Genomic DNA, 19,575 nt, shown 5'->3' with positions numbered 1-19,575 from the left:
TTAAACTTATATTTTAAAATATCTGTTAATAAATGCTACATACTTCAAAAATTTATTGTTTGGTTAGTGAACTAGTTAGATAACTAAGTGTTTTTAAAATATAGAGAGAATGTATTAAAGTTAGGTCCTTTTAGACATCATTCCTTTATTTTTTTATATAATAAAATCTAATGGGGCTTCCCTGGTGGCACAGTGGTTGAGAGTCTGCCTGCCAATGCAGGGGACACAGGTTCGAGCCCTGGTCTGGGAAGATCCCACATGCCACGGAGCAACTAGGCCCGTGAGCCACAACAACTGAGCCTGCGCGTCTGGAGCCTGTGCTCCGCAACAAGAGAGGCTGCGACAGTGAGAGGCCTGTGCACCGCGATGAAGAGTGGCCCATGCTCGCCGCAACTAGAGAAAGCCCTCACACAGAAACGAAGACCCAACACAGCCAAAAATAAATAAATTAATTAAAAAAAAACAAAACAGTTTACCTTTAAAAAAAAAAAAACCTAATGAACTTATTTACAAAACAGAAAGACTTACAGATATTGAAAACAAACTTATGGTTACCAAAGGGGAAATGTGATGGGTAGGAATAAACCAGGAGCTTGGGATGAACATACACACACTACTATATGTAAGATAGATAACCAATAAGGACCTACGGTATAGCACAGGGAACTCTACTCAATATTCTGTGATAACCTACATGAAAAAAGAATCTGAAAAAGAATGAATATATGTATATGAATAACTGAATCACTTTGCTGTACACCTGAAACTAACACAACATTGTAAATCAACTATAATCCAATAAAATTTTTTTAAAAGAATCTAATAGTAAACACTAGGTTTCACCTTGATAAAAAGAGTGTTCTTGCTTCTCAACGTGAAGAAAATAGCAAAATTATCATCTGTTTTTTCTTCTGCAGTTACATGGATCTCAAGTGATACAACTTATATGGGAAGAATCAGGGTTATTGTTTATGCATATATCTTTTCTCTGATTTTTCTAGAGGTGTAGGCAGGGATGATATTGAAAGTATTTAACAAGCAGTAGAAGGAAGGCACTAACCTATCAGAAAAGACCCCTGCTATGTGTCCTCTGGCACAAGTGTACTGGGACTTGCCTGCAGAACACATGCTTAGATACATGAATTACAATATATAATGTAACAAGATGCTTAAGATGGGGCTGTATTTAACATTCAAATTTTTAATCTAAATATTATTTATCTGTTAAAAATGGATCGCCTCAAGTTCAAATTGTTTTTCACATTTCCAATCTCTTTTCAGAAGGTGTGAAGGAGTTTCTGCTGCATTTAAGTTTTAGGTATAAGCATGCATATATGAATAAAAACATTTTTCAATGTATCTTTTACTTAAAACTCTGGAATTAATTTCATATCTCTTGAAATACTGCCTTCTAAGATCAGTCTCAGAGAAGAGGTGGGTAAACATTGGATTGATATCGACTTAAAATATTAAAATATACCTCTAAAGGATCAAATCAACTTTCAGAATCAATTCTAAATGATTATATAAGATGGTCAAAGTCTATCCCAGCTGGTTCCTTTTCAACTTTCCCATGTTCCAGAGCTACCCAAATGCACAGAAGGCAGTTTGGGAAACATTTTTTCTGCTATCTAGAAGGTAACAATGAAGAAAGGCTTACAGAAAAGCCTTAAAATACCTTTTCAGTTAATTCGACTTTTCCTTTGGAAATACCCAAGAGTTTCAGAGCACAGCTCGTTAGAGCTGGCTGGAGTTTGGGGTAATCTGCCTCACAGCTTGAAGTGATAAAATATCTGGCTCTGTGTCACAGGTGCAGGAAGTTTCTAACTGGACCTTCTTGCCATGGCTATTTATGATGTGGAAAATAAATTAAATTTCTTGGAAATAAACTGTCAATCATCTTTCTCAATCCTGCTGAGTAACTCACCCTAAATGAAATATTCTGCCAAAAGAAATACAAATTATTGAGATATGATTGCTGAGAAGGAATGAAACAAATGACATCGAGTCACACGTAAGATAAAGCAGGACAGCCAAGAGGATGGAGGTAAGATGTGCTTCCTAGGAAACCACTCATAACAACAGCGAGGATTGTTCTAGAAGAGAATGGAAGAGCAACTCTATTCCCTGTGATTGGATTTAAGAGAGACAAAGACAGGGCTTCCCTGGTGGCGCAGTGGTTGAGAGTCCGCCTGCCGATGCAGGGGACGCAGGTTCGTGCCCCGATCCGGGAATATCCCACATGCCGAGGAGTGGATGGGCCCGTGAGCCATGGCCGCTGAGCCTGCGCGTCCGGAGCCTGTGCTCCTCAACGGTAGAGGCCACAACAGTGAGAGGCCCGCGTACCGCAAAAAAAAAAAAAAAAAAAAAAAGAGAGACAAAGACAAAGGGACCTTCGGGAACGGCAGAATTCAATACTTGGTGCTAAGCCAATTGGTTAATTATTTGGGAAAAGTATATAACCTCATCAATATAGGACCTTACTACATATGATATAGCAAAATAAAATCCACATAGGTTAGAGTTTAATTACTACAAAATCAAACCACTTATAAGACAAAAAAAAAAAAGAGAAATATTTATCTGATCTCTGGATAGGGAAGGGCTTTCTAAAATATAAGGCAATTGGAGATATGACAATGGAAAAGACAAATAAGTTGATTAAGCAAATTAAGACTTGCCTATTTCACAAATTCCCATAAAGAAAACTGATAACGAATGTGCAAATAATGTTTCTAGATGATATCACAAAGAGTCTTTGCTCTTTAAAGTCTTTAAACTATTCAATAAAAAAAACCAAGATGCCCAATAAACAAAGAACTGAAACTAAAGGTCATTAAATGGAAAATACAAATGGCTAATAAATAAGTGAAGAAAGTGCTGCTTTATCAGCAATCAGAAATAGAAATTTAAAAACCATTTTATACTATTATACTAGCCAAAATTTTAGGGATGGAAATACATAATGTTGAAAATCAGGGTACTACAGAAAGATAACTGACCCATTGCCAACAAGATTGTAAATTGGTAAAACCTTTCTGGAAAGAAAGTTGACCAAACATATTAGAAAGTTTAGAAAAATGTTAAAACTCTAAACTGTTAATTCCTCTTCTAAGCATCTACTTTAAGGAAACAATCAGAAATGTGAACAAAGATTTATGATCATAAATGTTCACCATAATATGACTTATAATTAAACTGTTAGAAATAACTTAAATGCCTACAAATTGGAAACAGATTGAGTAGCTGATAGTGTACTTAGATTATGTAATACACAGCAATTGAAACTATGTATATGAAAAGTACTTAATGACATGAACTATGCTAGGCCATATTTTGGCTAAGTGAAAAGAATGAGATATAAAATTGCACATATAGCATGGTTTTAATTTTATAATGAAAACATGCTTGAAAAAAATACAATGTTCTAAAGTTTTAACAGTAGACCATAAATGGTTTTCTACTGGTCTTTATTTGGCAGTGTTATAGGTAATTTTGTTAATTTTTCTTTTCTCATTTTTATACATTATAAATCTTTAAATATCAGATAATTAGGAAAATAATCAAAACCAAACAGAGAAAGAGAGAGAGAGAGAGAAGAGATGGAGGCAAGAGAGAAAGAAAATAAATGAATCAATCAATCCAGGCCTCAGAATTTACCTACAATCTCCTTTCTTATATTTTGATTTTAAATATACCAGAATACTTTCCTGGGCAGTCACAATAATTTAATAATCATGACAATAATTTTCCAATATACACACTTTTCTGCCAGTTCAAACCAAAGAAACATTTCCTTTATCAGCAGTAATTCTCAGTTCTATTTTATCCAAACCATTTTCTGTCAATGAAAAGAATCTTGCATATTTTTATTCACTGAGGTATGTACTACCATTTTTCCCCCACTGGGCTACATGAACAGTGGGTTATTCTGTGGACTATTCAATAGACATAAAAAACCATCTATCCACATACATCATGCACACATTGAAAAGAACAAATTTGCAACCCTGAATAGAGTCTTAGCATGTTCACTTGACTGTAGAATATTTCCCTGGCTGGATACTCCCAATACATAGACCAAAGCCAGCATCAAATTCCCCTTTTCTCACCAAAGTGCCTTCTCTACCTGCTCTATGACGTAATGTTCTTTACTTTATAATTAGGCATGTGATTTCAATGGCAAGTGTCTTTGTGATGGTTCTAACAATGGCTTACATTTGTAACAGGTAGTATGGAACTGATATAATGCTTCCTGAGAACAGATTTTGAAAAGTGGAGGGAAAGAGGAGAACAAGGGACTGAGCTCCTAAGGTGAGAGAGAAAAGAGTTCTAGACGGGGAAAATGCTGGGCACATAAAATATACAAACGTTTACTGCACTGAATAGAAGCTGGGCATGTTACAAAACCAAACCAGTTGCTTCATCATTTTGAAAAGGGTTGGCTCTTTTAAGTAGGAAATGATAGAAAATAGAGGAAAGGTTTGAACAATCACAGGGTTAAGTAGTGCATGTACTTATTCACTCTTGAAACATGTTATAGTAAAAAACAACCCACAGGACAGAAGATAATAAGAATAATCTCAAAATACCTGGAATACTGAAATACTAGATAACTATACAGAATATCAGAATTTTAGAGCTTTAAACAAATTAGAGATAATCTGGTCTCACGCTTCCACCTCCATTTTCTGAGAAAGAAACTAATTCTTAAAACATTATGTACTTGACCCAAAACCCTATAGCTAGGCAGTTAATCCAGTTTCAGTACCTCATAACAGGACTACTCCCTTATTTAAATGAAAGTATAATGCAGACACATTTTTAAAAGAACATTCTCGAAAATAAGCTGGTACATACCACTGTGTGGACTTGGTCATAGGTACTTTGGATTTTCCCATTTACTTTGTTTTTACCTGACAAAAACAAGAGGAAAATGACATTCTTTTCATTCTTCTTTTCCCTAAATCAATTCTTACTAGTCATTATGAAGACAACTACACCTCCTGCTCTAACTTGGGCCTATTATTTTATTTGCTCTCATTTCAAACACTGATTCCAATGATGTTCGAAACAAGGGATGATAGGAAGCAAGCCCAGCCCCATAAAGTCTTTGCACGTTCAATTCCACTGGCCCAACTTTTTAACTTAGCATTTGTACACGTTATTGATTTTTGGCTCAGTTAGTGTTCATAGGTCAGAGATTGATTTAAAATATGACAATGGCCAAATAAATTGTTATCAATGATTGCTACTGTCAAATATTAGTTTACCATTTTTTTAAAAAAACACTCACTATAAAAAAGATTCTGAAATATCAATGCTCAAATTCTGTTTACTTTTGTATTTTCATAAATATGGATAATGAGAATTAACTCATTTCCTATTATACAACTAATAAAATAATTTAAAATTTGATAATTAGGAAAAAATATTACAGAAAGCTCACTCAAATAGTTCTAGGTACTTACTTCCAACAATAGTCTTGTGATTAAAAATCTTACTCCAAATTCCACCTTCTACATTGTCTTTCACTCCGAATTCATAAACTGTGTCAGGCTTTAGATTTTCCACAATTGTTTCAGTGGCCGGACAGAGTTGAAAAATCCATTTCTTTTCCTTATCCTTTTCTCTATAGCGAATTGTATAAAATCTGTTGAATAACCAAAATATGCTATAAAACCACAGGGAGATTCAGAAATTACTTCCAGCTTCTTAATACATCATAGACTCCCACCTACTCTCAAGATTTCACATTGGCTTCCGTTCAGATTTTTTTTAATTTTCAGAGAACATAAAAAAGTTTCTCCATGCGTGCTTAAGTTTTTAATTTCTAATTGCAAGTTAGGGGACTAGGTAACAGCACAGTCATGGTCTAACAGAATTCCAGATCTCTCAATTCTATTATTTGATACTTTCCAAAATGAAAGTTGGAAAACACTAGACATTCATTTTTTTCTAATTATGGATAGAGAAGAACATAGGCATATTTTGATAAATATTTAATATTATAATTTCATAACTGTATGGGTTTAAGCCCATGGAAGGTACATTAGAGGTAATATCGTTTAACACCATAGAAGGCACATTAGAGGTAATACCGTTCAATTTTGTAAAAGAGGAACCTGATGCACTCTAATGCATCCAGGACTTTATTTCAAGGGTGATATTTTCTTACTATTAAAAAAAGGATCAACACCAATAGTCAAGCTGAGAATACAATGAGAAAAATCGAACAATGCAAATCCAAGATCACTGTTACATATTTGCTTAGGGCTTCATAATATTCAGACATATATATCACAAGGTACTAATAATCCTCACTATTTTTTTTGCACCTTTAACACATGGTAGGTTTTATATATATTATCTCATTTAATTGTCACAAAAACATCTTAAGTGGTAGAAATCATTAATCCTACTTTACAAATGTGAAAACCATGTTTCAGAAAGATCTCTTAACTTGCCCAATGTCATCCAGCTAGTGATTTTTACTAGTGGCAGAACCAGAAAAGCAGGAAAAACTCCTCTGGCTCTGCTCTAAACAGTCTCACAAAGTGGGGAAGCAGGTCAGGAAAGGAAATTGCATTGCTACTGGATACAGCAATGAGAATGAATGAACTAGGGCTACGTGTATCAATATGGCTAAATTTTACAAACAAAATATTGAATGAAAATAGCAAAATGATGCATGTAGTTTCACATCATTTGCACAAAGATTAAAACACTCACACAAAATATGTTACCGTATATCATTCCTGGCAGTGTAAAGGGACAAGAAATACTGGAAGGATACAACATTTATGATAGTGCTTTGGCTCCCAGTGAGCAACTAGGGAAATACCTGAGACTAGAGATGGGGCCAACTGATAAACTTTATTTGCTTTTTATTCTTAAATAAACATTTTAAGTAAATAAAATAAAATAAAATAATAATTGTCATGTACTAACAATGGAAACATACATGCTTGTTATACTATTTTAGACTCTTTTTTTACATTCTAAATTTTCTCTCAAAAATTTAGTACCTCTCCCCCACTCCTCACCCTAAGATTCAGGTCAATTGCTTTTATTTAAAGCCCTAAAATCCCTCATTTACTCATGCTAAAAATGTTTATCATGTCCTCTTTAAGTGCCAGGCACAAGCTCTTGATACAAAAAAAACCCACCCAGAATCTTTGGAAACAAGGGCCAGGACTGGCTACATAATTTGTGGAGTTCACAGCAAAATGAAAACATGGAGACCCTTATTAAAAAATGATTAAGACTTTCAAGACGGTGACAACAGAGCATTAAACCAAGCATGGGCCCTTCTAAGTGGGGAACCTGTGTGACCGTACTGGTTGCACGCCCATGAAGTCAGCAAGGGGGTTATAGTTTCTTAAGTACAGAAAAGGGATGTATTCATACATTCAGCCTACTTTCTTACTAGTCACAAACTACTGAAATGCTCGAAATCATTCATTAGCTTGCGTCTTCCTCGTAAAAGCAGCTCTCTGGGCTCCATACCCCATTCCAAAGTCACGAAAAACAGAACGAGTGAAGGAGGCTGTTCCAGCCAGAACACTAACTGCTACTGGGAACAAATGTTACAGAATACGAATGCTCTGTGTCCCGTGAGTTGAACCATCAACAGTAGTTTATGAAACACATTTGTTGACAAGTACGTCGAACAGAATTTCTGTCGTTTTTCCCGTGCCCTGGCTATTACAGGACTTCAGGGAAGTGTAGAGAAACTAAAATTAGACCAGATGGGCCTCCAGAGTTATGCGTCTCTAGTTTGGATACATTTCTGAAGTCCTGAACTGCTTGCATGATCTGCTGGGGTGTGGGGCAATGCTAACAGAACTACCAGAGGCCAGATTTCAGGATTCCCAGGAAGTTTGATTTTATATCCTCTTCCTAGGAATGAGACAGACATGTTCTAAGACTTTGTTGAAAAAAATCTAGCCTGTAAATTTTTTTCTATTTTGATCACAAAGCTTTCTAACTAACCTCTCTTGTACCAACTTGGTCAGGAAAAATAAAAGTACAGGCAGCTAGGCCTTCTCCTCGGCTTCAGTTAGGTTACCCTCACCAACATTGGCTTAATTGATACTTGTATAATATAGGCAAGTTCTAAATTTTAAAAGAGATAGTAAACAAGGCTACTTAGCTATAAAGTGGTGAAGTCTATTTTCTTGATTTTAAAGCAAAATATAGGCCTTATGATGATAATACTGTACAACCTAGCACAGAGTATGTACTCCATATATGTTGTGGAACAAATAGAATGGATACTTAGGTGCTCATAGGGTCATTCTAAAATTATAGTTGCTCTAAATGGCCAATGACTCGATCACCAAAATATTCTGATTTAAGCCATTAGGTCTACAATTATATTTTGCAATATGTTGTTGCATAAGAGTTCATTTACCAAACCTCAGCATTCTTATAGAATCAATGCAAATGGAAGGAGAGTTCAATAAATGTCTACATGGTACATTTGCAGAGGGCTTAGGATTTTTAAATTTATTTCCATGTATCCATACAATAAATTCTGAAATGAGCACAGCAAGAATTATTATAGAAGAGAGAGGCCAAGAAGTGTCTAAAGCCTGAGAATCAGTGACAGAACCAGGCAAATGGCTGTTTTCTGACTCATAAGCTAATACCTTCTGTGTTGCATTGGACTATCTACTGCAGGGCTCAGCAAAAGGAGATGCAAAAACAAGGTAAAATGACCCAGAATGGAAGAGAAGTAAAAGGAATCAGAAGTTCTTTTAGCATTACTTAAGGCTTTCACATAATCACAGACTTCCCAATATTGTCTGAGGACATCCAGGATCAAATGTTGATTGCACTTTTTTTCTGTGGTTAATTAAACTTGGACACAAGTGCATAGAGAGGCAACAAGTCTACTAAAGACAGAGGTAACAGCCAGTGAATGTCATCAGAGCAGACCTCTGCAAAGCCTGACTAGCAATTTGGATTTTAGAAACAAGGATATCTCACATCCTAATTAAGTGGTAAGCAACTGTTGAGGGCAGTGCTTGGTTCAACTGGTGATATTCTGTGCTTGGATCTCCCCAAGAGTCTCAAAACTGACAATAATCGTTATTATAACTTAAAAAATACCATAGCTCCTCCAAATGTAATGGAGAAGGCAGATAGTGGCTTGGCGTGGATATCTGCCAGCTGCAAACTAGTAGCATGCCCTCAGGAGAGTCTCTTTGCCCACTTATATATCAAATTTCTACTTTGAAAAAGAGGGGTTGGATTAGACAATCTTTGAATCCTTTCTGTTTCTAAAATTTTATTCTAGCTACAAATTAGACATTCTATTCTAATAAAATACAGAGGCATAACACAGGCTAGAAACCCTAGAGGCAGAAATCCCATAAATAAAATTTATGATGTAAATGGCACTGAATTCTGCCAAGTGGAGAAATTGAATAGTGTCAATAAATTTAGTCCTTTCACAAACTAGCCTGGATTGGTGCACATGGTTGGCCAGCTGTGGGACTTTCTATACTTTTTTCAGCAATTCTTTTATTTCTATGTGATTAATTACTATATTTCCTAGAACATCTATTCCACACATCACACATTTTTTTTGCTCTCTTCACATCAAAGGACACTTCCTGACGCCCCCCATTGTCAATATCCCTGCTTCTTGCCTTACTGAGACTGTGACTGCTGATATAAAATCTGCCCTCACTCCCTTCCCCTCAAAATCTGCCCTCACTCCCTTCCTCTCAAAGTCTCTCTCTCCCCCTTCACTCTCTCCTTGCCCCTCTCCAATTCCAGGGTTCTCCCTTCTTCTAAAAAATAAATGTCTTGGTAATTTTATTCCATTTTCTTATTCCACCTACTCTGCATCCTTTCTCTTGATTCTTCAAGGACCTTTCTCTGAGTCAAAAAGTTGTTGAACTATTTTCTACTATATCAAAGCAAAACTAAAACTAATACTTCTTATTCCTGCCATTACCTTTTAACACAAAATCTCTCAAAATTAATCTACTTTCTTCTGTTTTCTTACCACTCATAATGCCTAAATCTCTTTGCAGTCTGGTGTCTGACCTGTTAGTACAGTAAAACATCATGGTCAAATCCAATGATTTAATCATCTGTAAACTTCATAACTACTTTAAAATCTACTCATCTTTTCCAAATCTGTTCCTATTCCTGTTGTCTTCACATTCCTTCTCCCCATGTCCAATCAGTTTTCAAGTCCAGTTATATTTCCCTGAGTGATACCTCTTGCACTTGTCTTGCCTCTACTACTAAGTAACACTTAAAGGCCCAGTTTGGGTTCTTACTATCCCTGGACTCTTAGAATAATTTTCAAACTGGTAAACCATTTCCAAAATCTTTTTATCACTCACTGCTGGCCTGTTTAAGCTCAAGAGAAAGAAGTTTCTAGTGATTTTAGTGCTATCTAAAATGGAACAGCTTGCCTGAAGTGGCAATTATCACATAAAATAACTAATATCAAAACTAACAAGACTAGCAGCAAACTCAGTATCATTTCTTTTTTTTCTTTTAAACATCTTTATGGGAGTATAATTGCTTTACAATAGTACATGACTTTCTGCTGTATAACAAATTAAATCAGCTATACGTATACATATATCCCCATATCCCTTCCTGCTTGCGTCTCCCTCCCAACCTCCCTATCCCACCCCTCTATGTGGTCACGAAGCACCGAGCTGATCTCCCTGTTCTATGCGGCTTCTTCCCACTAGCTATCAATTTTATATTTGGTAGTGTATATATGTCCATGCCACTCTCTCACTTCGTCCCAGCTTACCCTTCCCCCTCCCCGTGTCCTCAACTCCATTCGCTACATCTGCATCTTTATTCCTGTCCTGCCCCTAGGTTCTTCAGAACCACTTTTTTTTTTTAGATTCCATATATATGGTTTAGGATACGGTATTTGTTTTTCTCTAACTTACTTCACTCTGTATGACAGTCGCTAGGTCCATATACCTCACGACAAATAATTCAATTTCATTTCCTTTTAGGGCTGAGTTACATTCCATTGTGTATATGTGCCACATCTTCTTTATCCATTCATCTGCTGATGGATGCTTAGATTGCTTCCATGTCCTGGCTATTGTAAATAGAGCTGCAGTGAACATTGTGGTACATGACTCTTTTTGAATTATGCTTTCTCAGGGTTAACATCACTCTTTTTGAATTATGGTTTTCTCAGGGTATGTGTCCAGTAGTGGGACTGCTGGGTCGTATGGTAGCTCTATTTTTAGATTTTTAAGGAACCTCCATACTGCTCTCCATAGTGGCTGTATCAATTTACATCCCCACCAACAGTGCAAGAGGATTCCCTTTTCTCCACACCCTCTCCCGCATTTATTGTTTGTAGACTTTTTGATGATGGCCATTCTGACTGCTGTGAGGTGATACCTCATTGCAGTTTTGATTTTCATTTCACTAATGACTAGTGATGTTGAGCAACCTTTCATGTGTTTCTTGGCAATCTGTATATCTTCTTTGGAGGACTGTCTATATAGGTCTTCTGCCCATTTTTTGATTGGGGTTTTATTTTTCATATTGAGCTGCATGAGTTGCTTGTATAATTTGGAGGTTAATCCCTTGTCAGTTCCTTCATTTGCAAATATTTTCTCCCATTCTGACGGTTGTCTTTTCGTCTCGTTTATGGTTTCCTTTGCTGTGCAAAAGCTTTTAAGTTTCATTAGGTCCCATTTGTTTATTTTTGTTTTTATTCCCATCTCTCTAGGAGGTGGGTCAAAAAGGATATTGCTGTGATTTATGTTATAGAGTGTTCTGCCTATGTTTTCCTCTAAGAGTTTTATAGTGTGTGGCCTTCCATTTAGGTCTTCAATCCATTTTGATTTTATTTTTGTGTATGGTGTTAGGGAGTGTTCTAACTTCATTCTTTTACATGTAGCTGTCCAGTTTTCCCACACCACTTATTGAAGAGGCTGTCTTTTCTCCATTGTATATTCTTGCCTCCTTTATAAAAGATAAGGTGACTGTATGTGTGTGGGTTTATCTCTGGGCTTTCTATCCTGTTCCACCAATCTATATTTCTGTTTTTGTGCTAGTTCCATCCTGTCTTGATTACTGTAGCTTTGTAGTATCGTCTGAAGTCTGGGAGCCTGATTACTCCAGCTCCGTTTTTCTTTCTCAAGATTGCTTTGGCTATTCGGGGTCTTTTGTGTTTCCATATGAATTGTGCAATTTTTTGTTCTAGTTCTGTGAAAAATGCCATTGATAGTTTGATAGGGATTTCACTGAATCTGTAGATTGCTTTGGGTAGTAGAGTCATTTTCACAATGCTGATTCTTCCAATCCAAGAACATGGTCTATCTCTCCATCTATTTGTATCATTTTTAATTTCTTTCATCAGTGTTTTATAGTTTCCTGCATACAGGTCTTTTGTCTCCTTGGTAGGTTTATTCCTAGGTAATTTATTCTTTTTGTTGCAATGGTAAATGGGAGTGTTTCCTTAATTTCTCTTCCAGATTTTTCATCATTACTGTATAGGAATGCAAGAGATTTCTGTGCATTAATTTTGTACCCTGCTACTCTACCAAATTCATTTTCTGGTAGCATCTTTAGGACTCTCTATGTATCTGTCATCTCTCATGTCATCTGCAAACAGTGACAGTTTTACCTCTTCTTTTCTGATTTGGATTCCTTTTCTTTTTCTTCTCTGATTGCTGTGGCTAAAACTTCCAAAACTATGTTGAATAATAGTGGTGAGAGTAGGCAACCTTGTCTTGCTCCTGATCTGAGTGGAAATGGTTTCAGATTTTTACTACTGAGAACGATGTTGGCTATGGGTTTGTCATATATGCCCTTTATTATGTTGAGAGTTCCCTCTAAGCCCACTTTCTGAAGGGTTTTTATCATACATCGGTGCTGAATTTTGTCAAAAGCTTTTTCTGCATCTATTGAGATGATCATATGGTTTTTACCCTTCAGTTTGTTAATATGGTGTATCACATTGATTGATTTGCACACATTGAAGAATCCTTGCATTCCTGGGATAAACCCCACTTGATCATGGTGTATGATCTTTTTAATGGCTGTTGAATTCTGTTTGCTAGTATTTTGTTGAGGATTTTTGCATCCATGTTCATCAGTGATATTGGCCTGTAGTTTTCTTTCTTTCTGACATCATTGTCTGGTTTTGGTGTCAGGTTGATGGTGGTCTTGTACAATGAGTTTGGACATATTCCTCCCTCTGCTGTATTTTGGGAGAATTTGAGAAAGATAGCTGTTACCTCTTCTCTAAATGTTTGATAGAATTTGCCTGTGAAGCCATTTGGTCAGGGGCTTTTGTTTGTTGGAAGATTTTAAATCACAATTTCAATCTCAGGGCTTGTAATTGGTCTGTTTACACTTTCTATTTCTTCCTGGTTAAGTCTTAGAAGGTTGTGCTTTTTAAGAATTTGTCCATTTCTTCCAGGTTGTCCATTTTATTAGCATGTAGTTGCTTGTAGTAATCTCTCATGATCCTTTGTATTTCTGCAGTGTCACTTGTTACTTCTCCTTTATCATTTCTAGTTCTGTTGATTTGAGTCTTCTCCCTTTTTTCTTGATGAATCTGGCTAATGGTTTATCAATTTTGTTTTTCTTCTCAAAGAACCAGCTTTTAGTTTTATTGATCTTTGCTATCGTTTCCTTCATTTCTTTTTCATTTATTTCTGATCTGATCTTTATGATTTCTTTCCTTCTGCTAACTTTGGGTATTTTTGTTCTTCTTTCTCTAGTTGCTTTAGGTGTAAAGCAAGGTTGTTTATTTGAGATGTTTCTTGTTTCTTGAGGTAGGGTTGCATTGCTATAAACTTCCCTCTTAGAACTGCTTTTGCTGCATCCCATACGTTTTGGGTAGTCGTGTTTTCATTGTCATTTGTTTCTAGATATTTTTGATTTCCTCTTTGATTTCTTCAGTGATCTCTTGCTTATTAAGTAGTGTATTGTATAGCCTCCACGTGTTTGTATTTTTTAGTTTTCCTGTAATTGATATCTAGTCTTATAGAGTTGTGGTCATAAAAGACACTCGATACGATTTCAATTTTCTTAAATTTACCAAGGCTTGATTTGTTACCCAAGATATGATCTATCCTGGAGAAGATTCCATGAGCACTTGAGAAGAAAGCGTATTCTGTTGTTTTTGGCTGGAATGTCCTATAAATATCAATTAAGTCCATCTTGTTTAATGTGTCATTTAAAGCTTGTGTTTCCTTATTTTCATTTTGGATGATCTGTCCATTGGTCAAAGTGGGGTGTTAAAGTCCCCTACTATTATTGTGTTACTGTCAATTTCCCCTTTTATGGCTGTTAACACGTGCCTTGTGTACTGAAGTGCTCCTATACTGGGTGCATAAATATTTACAATTGTTATATCTTATTCTTTGGCTGATCCCTTGATCATTATGCAGTGTCCTTCTTTTTCTCTTGTAATAGTTTTTATTTTAGTCCATTTTGTGTGAAATGAGAATTGCTACTCTAGCTTTCTTGTGATTTCCATTCGCGTGGAATATCTTTTTCCATCCCCTCACTTTCAGTCTTATGTGTCCCTAGGTCTGAAGTGGGTCTCTTGTAGGCAGCATATATACAGGCCCTGTTTTTGTATCCATTCAGCCAGTCTGTGTCTTTTGATGGGAGCATTTAATCCATTTACATTTAAGGTAGTTATCAATATGTATATTCCTATTACCATTTTCTTAATTGTTTTGGGTTTGTTATTGTGGGTCTTTTCCTTCTCTTGTGTTTCCTCCCTAGAGAAGTTCCTTTAGGGTTTGTTGTAAAGCTGGTTTGGTGGTACTGAGTGCTCTTAACTTTTGCTTGTCTCTAAAGGTTTTAATTTCTCCATCAAATCTGAATGAGATACTTGCTGGGTAGAGTAATCTTGCTTGTAGGTTTTTCCCTTTCATCACTTTAAATATGTCCTGCCACACTCTTCTCCTTGCAGAGTTTCTGCTGAAAGATCAGCTGTTAACCTTTGGGGGATTCCCTTGTATGTTAATTGTTGATTTTCCCTTGCTGCTTTCAATATTTTTTCTTTGTATTTAATTTTTGACAGTGTGATTAATATGTGTCTTGGCGTGTTTCTCCTTGGATTTATCCTGTATGGGACTCTCTGCACTTCCTGGACCTGACTATTTCCTTTCCCATATTAGGGAAGTTTCCAACTATGATCTCTTCAAATATTTTCTTAGTCCCTTTCTCTTTCTCTTCTTCTTCTGGGACCCCTACAATTCGAATGTTGGTGCATTTAATGTTGTCCCAGAGGTCTCTGAGACAGTCCTCAATTGTTTTCATTCTTTTTTCTTTATTCTTCTCTGGGATAGTTTTTTCTACCATTTTATCTTCCAGGTCACTTATCCATTCTTCTGCCTCAGTTATTCTGCTATTGATTCCTTCTAGAGAATTTTTAATTTCATTTATTGTGTTGTTCATCGTTGCTTGTTTCATCTTTAGTTCTTGTAGGTCCTTGTTAACTGTTTCTTGAATTTTGTCCATTCTACTTCCAAGATTTCGGATCATCCTTACTATCATTATTCTGAATTCTTTTTCAGGTAGACTGCCTATTTCCTCTTCGTTTGTTTGGTCTGGGGTTTTTTACCTTGCTCCTTCATCTGCTATGGTTTCTCTGTCTTCTCATTTTGTTTAACTTATTGCATTTGAGGTCTCCTTTTCGCAGGCTGTAGGTTCGTAGTTCCCGTTGTTTTTGCTGTGTACCCCCCGTGGGTAAGGTTAGTTCAGTGGGTTGTGTAAGCTTCCTGGTGGAGGGGACTGGTGCCTGTGTTCTGGTGGATGAGGCTGGATCTTGTCTTTCTGGTGGGCAGGACCATGTCCGGTGGTGTGTTTTGCAGTGTCTGTGAACTTATTATGATTTTAGGCAGGCTCTCTGCTAATGGGTGGGGTTGTGTTTCTGTCTTGCTAGTTGTTTGGCATGGCTTGTCCAGCACTGGAGCTTGCTGGTCGTTGAGTGGAGCTAGGTCTTAGCGTTGAGATGGAGATCTCTGGGAGATTTCTCACTGACTGGTATTACTTGGGGCCAGTAGGTCTCTGGTGGACCAATGTCCTGAACTCGGCTCTCCCACCTCAGAGGCTCAGGCCTGACACTCGGCCGGAGCACCAAGACCCTGTCAGCCACACGGCTCTATAACTCTGTCCAGTGTAGTTTTTGCTTTGATAATTCTTATCCACATGGAAAATGAAATACATCCCAAAGGATTCGACTAGAGGTGTCACTCGCACAAGTCACAAGTCTCAAGTGATGCACTTTGGCAGGAATATCACACAAATGATGCTGTGTTCTTCCTGTTGCATCCTATCGGGGGGTGCACAATTTCAATTTGTTGCATTCCTTGTGATGTTAACTTTGTTTACTTGATTCATTTGATGAAGATGGTCTCTGCCAGATTTCCTAGTACTCAGAATCTAAGATCCAGTTGCTAAGTGGGTTCCTTGCTTTGGGATGTTGCAGTCCCTCTCAGTGGATAAACCTGAGATGATGGTGGCTTGGACGAGGGTGGCAGAGGTGGTAAGATGTGGGGGATTCTGGGGAATTCCCTGATGGTCCTGTGGTTAAGACTCTAAGCTTTCAGTCCCAAGGGTGCAGGTTTGATCCCTGGCCAGGTAACTGGAGGCTCTTGGGAAGAACCTGCTTCTTAACTCATTAAGGTTGTTGGCAGAATCCAGTTTCTTCTGGCTGTGGCTCCAAGGTCCTGTTTCCCGGCTGGCTGGGAGCTCGGAGCTGCTCTCTGTTCCTACAGGCTGTCTGGACTTCTTTTCGTGTGCCCCCAAACTCCTCACGCCTCAGTATCATTTCTTGAGTATTCACTGCATGCCAGTGAACATACCCACATTTTACATGTGTCATCTCATTTAATTCTGACAACACTATGAGATATTACTGTTATTACTGCCATTTTACAGATGAGAAAATCAAGGCTGAAAGCATTTAAGTAACCTGTCCAAGACCACTCAGCTAACAGAGCAGAAGTCTGAACTTAGGTCAGTCTGACCAGAATTTATACCCCGAGCAATCATGCTATGTACCACCCCTGGAGATACTCACTGTGACGTCTGTTTGCGAGATGTTTTAGAGGAGGTTCAAGGGCTGAATGGACTAGTTAGATGATTTTTAAAGCTAGTTTTGGACATTCCACTTGCCAATTCATTCATGCATTTGTTGAGAACTACTGTTGTGAAGTGTGATGCTATATTATATGTGTGATGAAAGACAAGTAAGACGCTGGGCATAAATTAAAAAATGAGCTCACAGAATAGGGAAAGAGGCAGGTGTACATTTGCATATGACTAAAGAAGGCAGGATGAAAAGCAAAGCATCTGAGGGTGGCTGGGCATGGCATCCTGAAGCCTGAATTTGTAAAAAGGCTACTTTGTAAACCCCACCTCGGTAGTAGATTTAGAGCAGGAAATCCTACCCAGATCCAGGGAAGGCAGAGTAGGCCAGATTTAAACCCCATGACAGGAGGATGACTCGAAGATTCCTTGAGATAGATTCTTGGAGAGAATCTATGACCTTTTTTTTTTTTTTTTTTTTTTAACCAGCCAGTGGGAACCTGAGGGAGATTCTTCAACAGAATCAATAGGTAAATAAAGCTGAGCAGTAATGAAGGAAGTTAGTTTTATCAGCAGTGGAATAATCAGAGAAAAACTGGAGGGAGGAATCTCACTTTGCTATAGTCCAGATATGAGATAACAAAGGAGTGAACCATGGAAGGAATAGAATGAAGGGGAAAAAAGGAACAGATCAAAGTTAAATTGATGAGACTAGACTCCTTATGAGATATGGGTGCCAAGAGAAGTGTAAATAAAAATCAAAACTCAATTTTCAAGCTTGAGAAGAGGGAAGTTAAAGAGATGGAAAAGGAGGTTTTTTTTAGTAGTATAGACAACATTGATTTAGTTTGAGTTTGAGGTGCTGAACACTGTTATCTGGTCATCCTAATGAAATGTTCCACAGACAACTAAAAATACACTCTTAGAACTTTGGAATTGGGTCAAGGTCAGAGGTTTAGCATTGGAAGTCATTTACATCCTTATACCACTCCTGCTATTCCTTGTAGAACAGCAACATCAGAAATTCCTGGGAGGTTTTAGAAATGCACAATCTCAGGCTATTCCTAAGGACTGTGGAATCAGAACCCACATTTCAACAATATCTCCCACATCATTTGCAAGTACATCAAAGTTCAATATCTCCCACATGATTTGCAAGTATGTCAAACTTTGAGAATCACTGTTCTATATAGAGGTGATAAAGACATGGCTTATAGCTGAGATAAGGAGGATACATAGGTGGACATCCAAGGATATATCTCTATTCCACATTTGAGAGACAGGATAACAAGTAAGAAAAAACATAAGAGGAAGAGGGTAAGAGGAAAATCAAAATAAAAATTTCAAAGGAAGAAAGAATTCAAGAATGGGAGGATGGCCAAAATTCCCACAAAGAGGTTTAAAAGGATAAGAACTGAGAAAACTCTACTGGATCTAGCAATTAATTGATCACTGATGATCACCAAGAGAAATTTCAGTGGAATGGTAAAAAGAGGACCGAAGCCAATGAAAGAGAATAAAGACTGTGAGTGTGGTAGAGAAGTCAAGAATATGAGAGCACGTTAATCTGATAAGTTTTGGAATTAAGAGAAGAGTCTGAAAAGTAGCCTAGAAGATATAACACAGTCAACAGAAGATGTTGTTTGGGAGTAGGGAAATCTTGAGCATGTTTGTAAGCAAGAGGCAGGGCACCAATATCAGTAAAGAGGCAAATGTAAAAGATCAAAGGCTTATGGAATATGGAAGCGACCAGATGATGAGCACTGTCTGAAGTCAGAAACATGTTCCTTGGTAAGAACAGAAGAGAGTTAAAACTAAATGTGGGATGAAGAAACAGTGAGCTGACGGCAAATAGCCTAAATTTTCTTCAGTATTGCAGAAACCAGGATGGATTGGGATACGAAAAGAGTCAGGGTCAGTAGCCAGGATGCTATTCCCAGGATGCAGGGTAAGGTAAGGAGTGTCTGGATTGGAATCATTGACATGGAAATGGAGAAGCAGAAGATAAAGATACTAATATGGGTACTTCTCAAAGGCAAAACCAATGTAACTCAGAGCCTCAATACCTATAGGAAATGAAGAATTTAAAAATTCATGAAGTTTCAAATTATGGAGAGTGGAAGAATTATGATACTTCAGAAAGTAATAGGGGAACTGATATTTCAAGAGAAAAGTATGAGTTCAATTTTGTTCTAAGTTTGAAGTAATGGTAAGGCATAAAAGTGAAAATGCTAACATTCTACTGTTTATTCATTCAGTATAAATTTACTGAAGGCCTACTGTGTGCCAGATGCTGGCCCGGGGACTGAGGAAACAATGGTGGACTAAGATACCCATGGTCCCTGTCCTCACAGAGCTTAAAATTTACATGGCAAGACAAATGGGTAACAAGGCATTGGGCTAAATCAAGTGAGAATTTCCAGACATCAAAAATATTCACTTCTTAACAACTTGGGATAAAGAAAAAAAAAAAAAGGCAAGAGTCAGCCCGGGACCAGCCAAAAA

General features: G+C 37.2%; 1 protein-coding gene across 1 annotated transcript in view; it reads right to left on the bottom strand.

The window, feature by feature from the left end:
* Positions 1-19,575, bottom strand: part of ABI3BP (ABI family member 3 binding protein) — a 216,487-nt gene that overhangs the window by 149,039 nt on the left and 47,873 nt on the right. The window contains exons 5-6 of the mRNA XM_065875880.1: positions 5,472-5,653; positions 4,861-4,916 (exon numbers count right to left, since the gene is read on the bottom strand). Coding sequence (XP_065731952.1) covers positions 4,861-4,916; positions 5,472-5,653 — 238 coding nt within the window. The remainder of the gene's footprint in view (positions 1-4,860; positions 4,917-5,471; positions 5,654-19,575) is intronic.

Source organism: Phocoena phocoena, chromosome 4 (genome assembly GCF_963924675.1).
Source record: "Phocoena phocoena chromosome 4, mPhoPho1.1, whole genome shotgun sequence".
Lineage (NCBI taxonomy): Eukaryota > Metazoa > Chordata > Mammalia > Artiodactyla > Phocoenidae > Phocoena > Phocoena phocoena.
The sequence above is the reverse complement of the archived record's forward strand: the minus strand, read 5'-3'. Positions and strand labels throughout refer to the sequence as shown.